The sequence below is a fragment of the Ictalurus punctatus genome, chromosome 15 (genome assembly GCF_001660625.3).
Source record: "Ictalurus punctatus breed USDA103 chromosome 15, Coco_2.0, whole genome shotgun sequence".
Classification (NCBI taxonomy): domain Eukaryota; kingdom Metazoa; phylum Chordata; class Actinopteri; order Siluriformes; family Ictaluridae; genus Ictalurus; species Ictalurus punctatus.
The window spans coordinates 3,838,122-3,847,305 of NC_030430.2; the positions used below are offsets into that span (position 1 = coordinate 3,838,122).

General features: G+C 42.7%; 1 protein-coding gene across 1 annotated transcript in view; it reads right to left on the minus strand.

Moving 5' to 3' along the window:
* magi3a (membrane associated guanylate kinase, WW and PDZ domain containing 3a) overlaps positions 1-5,825 on the minus strand; it is a 161,084-nt gene extending 155,259 nt beyond the window's left edge. Inside the window, exon 1 of the mRNA XM_017487129.3 lies at positions 4,658-5,825. Within this exon, the coding sequence (XP_017342618.1) occupies positions 4,658-4,973 (316 nt within the window). The 5' untranslated portion in view covers positions 4,974-5,825. The remainder of the gene's footprint in view (positions 1-4,657) is intronic.
* Between the last annotated feature and the right edge of the window lie 3,359 nt (positions 5,826-9,184).

Sequence of the window (9,184 nt, forward strand, 5' to 3'; positions counted from 1 at the left end):
AGTCGTAAGTTTGTGTGGGACATATTTCCGACACCCATTTTGATGCCCAGATCTAAATAAATAAGAAACATGTGTACTCGGCCCGTTTATATTTATGTCTCTTGTATCAAACAATGCACAAAAAAATTAAGTGAAGAAGAAGAAAAGAAAAAGAAAAAAAAAAAAAAGGGTTTCTATGGCTAGACCTCAAGTGTGTCCATTTTGAGTGAAAGCCGAACAGCCATTTGATGCAAGTACAGGTCTCTGAGGAACATAAATGGGCGTTTCCCAATCAGTGGGCGTCGTCAGACCGGATGGTTCAACCATCCAATCAACTACGCTTATGGTTATTATAACAAATCAGGTACAATGGTTGGAAAAACGCCTATCCCGGTTTGAGAACGGCTAGCTAATACATTTTTATGATTCGTCCAGACCTGAATCTATTTACTAACCGGCCTTTCTGTAAAGACACCCGATGCCCAAGACGTCACTTCATGGTGATGCAATATCAAATGTACCACATGATCTAGGGTTGAGGCTCGTATAGCGCCCTAGCTCAGGTTTAAGGCCCCAAGGTCTCCCAGTAACCCCAGATCCTCTGAGCTACCCTCTTATATAACACAAAAGTCTCATAAAAGATTAAGGAGGTGTGAATTAAAGATGAACCTGAGCAACAGGAAAGGGGGGGGGGGGAAGAAGAAGAAAAAAAATATAAAAATAAATAAATAAATAAAAACACACACCACCCACAAGCACCGTGGAGTGGAATGCAAATAATAACAACGTGGGGTGAAAGTTGAGCTCGTTCATGCGTTCTGAGCAAACCGAACAAGCATTCATAAAAACAATTATATGAACACGCGTGAGGATTGTGGAATTGATGGCATGCAACATATTAAACTATTTAAAAGCGTGCCTGGGTTAATGAACAAAATATTTCGACCACGTGCTTCCACTGACGCATTAACACACCCGGCCTAAACATCCACACAAGTCTAATCAACTTTCAAGAAACTGGTCTTTCCATTGGATAATGAAATATTCAAGAAGGTCATGTGATCGCTCTGCCGGCGCATTCACGTGGAAGTTAGGACGACGAGGCGGAATTGACATGCGTCGACGCTGCTACAAATTTGAGTCGTTAGCCATCACTGCATATAGAGTATATTTGATTACTTTGTCATTAGACATAACTCTAATCCTCAGGCCTGGTTGCTTTGACACGGCCACATCATCTTCAAACGATCAGTTAGGCAGATCCGGCGCCACGACGAAACCTTTCAAGGTCAATTTCCAACCGCTGCTGAACATGAGTTCAACTTCGATCCCAGATCCCGTACGTCACACCTCTGAAAAATCAGACTTGATCGCACTGTTAGCCAAAAACACTGAAGAACTAATGATTATACACAAGATACTAATCTTTTAGGATTGGCATCTTACCAAGATGACCAAATTAGCAAAGATTACCAAATCAAACATATTACTAGGTTAACTCGAGTAATTAACTGAGAAGCGTACTATAGTGCTGTTGAATTCTCAAAATCTGATTGGCCAGATAGCGCTGATTAATTTTCAGTAACGACAGATTTGACAGCAGTGCTAACTGCGAGGTTTATCCCTACTGGGTGAAAAAAAAAAAAAAAAAAACCAAGAGAAACTATCATAGAAATTCTAATGGTTTCCACTACACATACCATCACAAACCATCAGCTAACCATTAAAAACATTACTGGTTCTTAATGGTATCCACTAGACATAACATGCCAGCAAAAGAAGGCAACAAATTACCAATAGACACCCACAGGGACCATTACAGTTTCCATTAAAAACCAATACAATTCCCATTAAAACCATTACAAATTCTATGAGGTTTCTATTGATTTTTTTTTTCAGCAGGGATATTAATGCTTTCATTCTAATACGCAAATATTTCTATAGCAACTCATTCAAACGAATTAAGGAACTTTTTAAAAAGTCTTATTATTTAACACAACATAATGTGTAACCGTTGATGTGGCGACATTTTCTCGAATGTTTATTAAACGATTAGGAAAGGAGTCTCCAGTACCAGTGCTTCCAACGGTCAGCAATTGATTGGAAAATAATCAACTTCTGAATGTTAACAGTAACTCCACCCCGCCCCGTTGTGTTCGATCCCCTACACATCGGCGTGTTTACATCAGCTCTCCGCTGTCCCCCGAACGTAGAAACCGACTTCTTTTTTGCTCGCTCAGATTTCTTTTTGTATACACAGATCATTGTAAAGGTCTTTGGTGGTCAACCCAGGAGTTTTACGCTTGGTGCTACGAAATGTAAATCAGTCATTCTAGCATTGAATAGCCCCAAGTTGGTAAAACACTCCTCTGAAACGTGCCCGTCACATCAACTTTAAATCTTGCACAAACTCCACCCACTTCCAAAGGAATTAACTACAACCATTCGCAGCAGTGGTCACAACCCTGTTCCTGAACATCTACCTTCCTGAAGACTTCAGCTGCAACCATAAGCGTGCCCTCCTGACCATCTAATCGTTGCCTTAAGAAGATCTCGATCAGTTTTGGTTGGAGATGAAACCTGCAGAAAGGCAGATCTCGAGGAAGAGTCTTCCTGACCACTGATTTACATTATTCTCATCTCAACCAAGCGAGGGTTGGAAAATGGAATTGTCTAGGTGAAGACGCACAGCCAAAAATGTATCGGCAAACCATATTTGTTGATTTATTGATAACAAGCTGCTACTATTGAGCCTGGGGGGGCGGGACATATATGTCCTAGAGAGCATTTCACTGGATGAACCCAAAACTAGTAACGGGAATAATTATAGTTTTCCTGGAATTGCCAAACTATACAAATATTTCCCAAACTATTTTTTCTAGATATACTAGATATAGTATCAGTGTCCATAACACTAAACGACATCAATCCAACCATGCACCTTCTATACCGCTTATCCTTTTCAGGGTCACAGGGAACCTGGAGTCTATGCCAGGGAGCATGGGGCACGAGGCGTGGTACACCCTAGACAGGGTGCCAGTCCATCACAGGGCACAATCACATACACACTCACACACCCATTCATACACTACGGACACTTTAGACATGCCAATCAGCCTACCATGCATGTGTTTGGACTGGGGGAGGAAACCGGAGTACCCGGAGGAAACCCCCGCAGCACGGGGAGAACATCCAAACTCCGCACACACAGGGCCACGGTGGGAATCGAACCCCCGACCCTGGAGGTGTGAGGAGACTGTGCTACTAAAGGACATATCCAAAAAACAAGCTATGAAACACCTGTTATCATTTCAGTTGCACATTAAACATTAGAAATCACCTCGACAGAAGCTGGAAGTGTATTTAGTGAATCAGACATGAGCTGCATTTCAATCACTGTTTGCCATGTGCTCAGACCGCACTCCACTCGCTCACAGTCAATAGCACCAAGTGTACTTGAAGTTCACGAGTACATACTGAATAGATGCCGTGGCGCTCCTACGAGCCGTGAAAGGCTTTAGGTCTGAGTAGAGAAAGAGGAATGATTGTGATACAGACAGTGTGTGTGTGTGTGTGTGTGTGTGATTAATGAGGATTACAGAAAACAAGCTGACAGCTCTACAAGCTTACAGAGTTTACGAAATGCTAAGCTGAATGGATGACATGTAAAAGCTCAAACTCTAACCCAATCTTCTAAATCACAGAAACGTTCTGTTTACACACTGCCAGGCCCACACACACACACACACATACATAGGTGTATGACCTCATGCTCCTCCTGACACACATACACATGTGCGTACTTACAGGTAGGAACATAAACACAACAGCATGCCTGCATATACACAAGGCTGCACACACACACACACACACACACACACACACACACACACCTCTGATCCATCAACATCCTAAAGGCATAGATGTTGGCTGCTGTTTGCAGAACCTTTCTGCAAGCTAATTGTCTCCATTCAGCAGACTAAGCTCACACTGTTATGCCACTCCTATTACCCGCTTCAGGTGGCCAAGTTGTGCAAAAAACAACAGACCATCTTCTCGCTGTAACGGATGATCTCGCTTTTATCCTCTGACTGTCCAAAAATCATGCATGTAAGCCTGGAGCGCCTAGACGTGCAAGTGTACACACCATCCAGGGTGCAAGATGACTTTCACAGCTCATACCACATCAGATCAGAGTGAGAGAGAGAAAAAAAAAAAAGTGTGTCCAATCTGGTTCAGGACCAACACCAGGATTTAAGGTCAGTATCAGATCAGACACTTGTGTGTGTGTTACCATGTTACCACTTGTCCAGATGTGAGATATTTTGACAAGCATGACGGCTCATCAGACAAACCTAACCTTTCTGGTGACGGCTGAAGAGCAGCCTGGCCTTTTTGCTCTGCTCGTGATGCAGCACTCCAAAACAAATCAATGTTTTGATTGCAATCATCTTGAAGGCAATGAGCTGCAAACTCTTCATTAACGGAGTGCTGGGACGTTCTGTGGTGTCAAAACACTAGACGTGAGTAATGGCCTTCATTTCGGACGCCATGATTAATGAATTCAATCACAATTCCCCCGGCTCTGCAGGCCTACTGAGTCGTGTTCAACGCCACCTGTATGAGTGGAGACGCGAGCGCGCGCGCACACAAAAAAAGTATCAGTGTTATCACTTACCCGGTTTGACGGTCTTGAGGCGCACGGGCTCCCGGAAGTGGCGGATGACGGCGAGTGTGTCGCGGTGCGTGAGGCCGCTCACGGGCGTGCCGTTCACCTCGAGGAGCACGTCTCCAGGACTCGGCGCTCTGCCCGCGTGCCACCGCAGCGCCGCCGAAGAAGACAACGACGATCCGTGGCTCATGTACGGAAACTCTCCGTGCTCGGCGCCGCCGCGGATCTCCAGCACGGAGCTCAGCTCTCCGCCGCCCCAGGACACCGCGTACTCCTGCACTTTATTCGACCAGTGCTTCTTCTTCTTCAGCGTCTTAGACATACTCGGGGTTTCTTTTTATTATTATTTTTGTTTTTAGTAAAGACAATTCCTCGTCCCGCGCGCCAGTCTCTGTTGGTCCTCCAGGATGTGCTCGAGCTCAGCACGCGCGTGCCGGCTGTGGTGCGGCGCTCGAGCTCGCGATTTCCATTGCTTATCCGGTTTCCAAAAAAATAAATAAATAAATAAGCAAAAGTTTGACCGTCGACGCTGCTGGGAGTTAAGAAATAAATAAAGTAAAGAAGCAGGGAGGGACGGTGCTCGGGATCCTAGTTAGTGCGGTGTTTTCACACGTAAATCGCTTTTACACCCAAGCAAACTCGAGCCGAAGCGCGCGCTCTACATCGCTGTTTCAGTACAGTAAAGACAATTCCATGCGTTTTAAACACAACAACAAACTAAAAAGAATGCATAAATCCGCCTGATATAAATAAACACTATGTGAATGAGAACAGCACTACAACCCACACAAATCCCAGTGTGCTCCCGGCTCCTGTACGAATGTTTCAATCAGAACACACCTGTGTTAGTGCGCTCAGCGCGAGAGTTCCCGGTACACCGGGACATACCTGGCTCCTAGAAACGCGTTCGTGGAATACCCGCCTGACCAGCTTCACCGCCAACCACAGACCAGCGCTTTTTTTTGCTTTTTTTTTTTCTTTCTTCCTCCCCCCCTCTTCGCTGAAATGGAATCCCTCGTGAAACGCCCTCTCGCGCAGCTTGAACGCGCACCCGCTCTAACCCTGATCCGCTTCAAACTCACCCGCACGAGCACGACTGTGAAAGTGCGAAGAAGTGCGCGAGAAGTTTGTTGCTTATGCTCGGCTTCGCCACTCTTTCCAGCAGAGGAGTTACGTGAGTGACGTTCAGCGCGGCCAATAGCGAGAGAGGAGGAGACATTTAGGGGCGTGGTTATAATCGAGTGGGCCGGACTTTCCACCTCTGCAAACAATGAAGACGCCATAACAACGCGTTAACTCTTTAATGACGGGTTGTGAACGTATGACGTGAGACCGTGTGGCTGGGTGGCCTACCGGTTTCCCACCTGTTCCTCGAGCTGGAATTTCATTCCGTGTAAATCTCAGGCGTGTATTCTGTATACATCCCGCGGCCACTTTATTAGGAACACGTTGTACTGTGGAAATGAGTTAACTTGGGATTAATGAGGCAGAGAAGCTCGTTTCCTAAATTGAGTTTCAAAGTTGTTCATACTGAGTGCATGGAAGTGTGATTCAAGCCATCATTCTGTCGTTAAAAAAAAAAAGATTTAACCAGGAATTAGGTGGCTAGACCTTTAAAGTATTCCAGTATTTAATTAATTAAAAACAATATCATATGTAAAAAAAAAATTACACGCTGAAGGAATACAATTTTGATAAATAAATCAATCCATAAAGCAGACTGAAATTATATTATTTAGTTGGTTACAATTATGCCATAATGATGTGATTTACATTACCATCAATGTTTATTAGTACCGGAAGTTCAGCTCCACTTGCTGTTCACGTGCACTGTGGTCTGTGTTGAACTTTATCCTCGCTGCAATTAAACTATTGATAAAGCTGAATGTTTTTTTTAGACAGGACAAGATATAACAGTCAACTGAATGGCAGTATTGCCTACCTAATGTTCTGAGGAACAAAACATATTCCAAGTGTAGCAGCAGCACCCCCTAGCGTCGCCACTGCATACGACACCTACCCAACAAGGTCACTTGAAAAATACAGGTAAATGCTGTATCTGACACTTTAAATATGTCAGATATGACATAAATATGTTATTGAAATATATATGTGTGTATATATATATATATATATATATATTTGTAATTGTTATATTAATCGTCATTGTTAAGCACATCAGAATGCAGTTTCATTGAAGGAAAGAGGTTATTCTTCAGTATTCATTATGTATTCTTATTCTGTAACCATTTTTCCTGGTCAGGATTGTAATAACCCCCCTAAGTGGCATGCCAGTCCACACACATTCACACCTGGGATCCGAGTAGCCATACCACTTACTGTAATGTTTTGGGAGGAAACCGGAGAACTTTAATATTTCCAAAAACGACATCATATTAAAGGAGTACATAGGATAGGAGGTAATTTGCGAGAACAACTTTTGTTTGGTTACTGAAACTTTTTATCGGCTACAAAATTGTTAGAGTGGACTGAATTAATATAAAAGAACAACCTTTAATACATCATCTATTTTACCTTGTTATTGTAAATTATAGTTCTGGGCAAACATTCTTTCCTAGGAGATATATATATATATATATATATATATATATATATATATATATATATATATACACACACACACACACACACACACACACACACACACACACACACACACACACACACACTTTCCTAGTGTCTACATTTGACCTAAAACAAACAAATGGCAGCTGCCCCCACCCCCACCAACCCAAGTGCCTGGTGGTTCATATAAAACCCCTTATATACTGCTCACCTGGGAGAACATATGAAACTCTGGAGATTAAGATGCTGTAAATTGAATTACACCCATCAGCCATAACATTAAAACTGATAGGTGATAGGTGACTGAATAACACTGATTGTTGACCATGTAAATATAAACAGAAATGAACCATTTTCTTTCAAGTTGTTGTGAAACAGTGCCATCTGCTGCTAAATAGAAGGAGCGTTCCAGGGGCTCAGAAAATGAACTCTGAACTGTACCATACAATGTCGCTCAAGACCTCAAGGGTACACCTTTCATACCTATTAGTATGTGTATATTTTACCTAGAAAGGTGCATATAGTGTAAGCTTTACTCTAAAGTGAATTGTTTTTAAAGATACAGTGTATTCACATGTCCAGTAGAAAGATGATGATAATGATAATTCCTACTCATGATAATTCCCACTGCCATTTTAACAGTCTTTCAAATACTTAATCTCAAGTGAAATTTGTTACCTACTGGAACCTTGGATGGTTGACAGGATGGCTCATAGATATAAGTACTCACCATCCACTTTATTATTAGGAACACCTGTACACCTACACATTCATGCAGTTATCTAATCAGCCAATCATGTGGCAGCAGTGTAATGCAAAAAAAAAATTTTTTTTTAAACCATGCAGATACATCTCAAGAGCTTCAGGTAATGTTCATATCAAACATCAGAATGAAAAAAAGTATGATCTCTGTGGCATGGATGTTGGTAGCAGAAGGGCTGGTCTGAGTATTTAATAGACTGCTGATCTCCTGGGACTTTCACACAGAGCAGTCTCTAGAGTTTACACCAAATGGTTTGAAAAAAAAAAACAATGAGGTGATTTTGATCATTTTTTAAAAATGTTCAATTGTCCAGTTCGAGTGAGCCTCTATAGGCACCGTCATCTTGTGTACGTTTTCCCTCTCTTTTCCTAACATCATAACCCGAAGATCAATCCTAACAGCCACTGAAGACTAACAAGTGCTGCCTGCTGCTCATGCAGCATCACACACTTGGAGGAAAGCGCTATCTGCCCTCTTCCACATACGTACCCACAATCAGAGGAAAGCGCTATCTGCCCTCTTCCACATACATACCCACAATTGGAGGAAAGCGCTATCTGCCCTCTTCCACATATGTACCCACAATCAGAGGAAAGCGCTATCTGCCCTCTTCCACATACGTACCCACAATTGGCTGTGACTGTTGATGACTGTGACTGTGATAGGGGAGAGAGAACAGCCCATTTCGCACCCTTAGCTCCCAGCCATGGCATCCTCAGGATTCGAGCTTGCAATCCCCCTACAATTTGGTGACCCACTCAGAAGTTTTGTTGCGCCACTCAGAAGTCTGTCAGTTTTAGTCCCTGGACTGTAGTTCCTGCTTCAGGTGCTTTATTTACAGACAACGAACTCCTGCTGTAACTATCACACAGTTTGTGTTATTTTCCATCTTATTAAAACCAGAACTCATCCAGGGACATGGAATGTATTCTTTAAATCTGGAACCTTGGTAAAGACCATAAATGTCAGAGACAGTAAAGGCAGTATTGCAACTCGAAGACTGTAACCAAGACAAGGTTCTCACCATTATCAAAAAGGCCAAATCACCACATAGTGTCACACAATGTCACTTTCCATTTAGTTCAGTTTGACATGAATGTGACGTGGATAGACTTTGTTTAAACACACAGCTCCAGGTTTATATATCAGTCCTGCTGCTCTAGTGTTCTTTAGGTAATTATTAA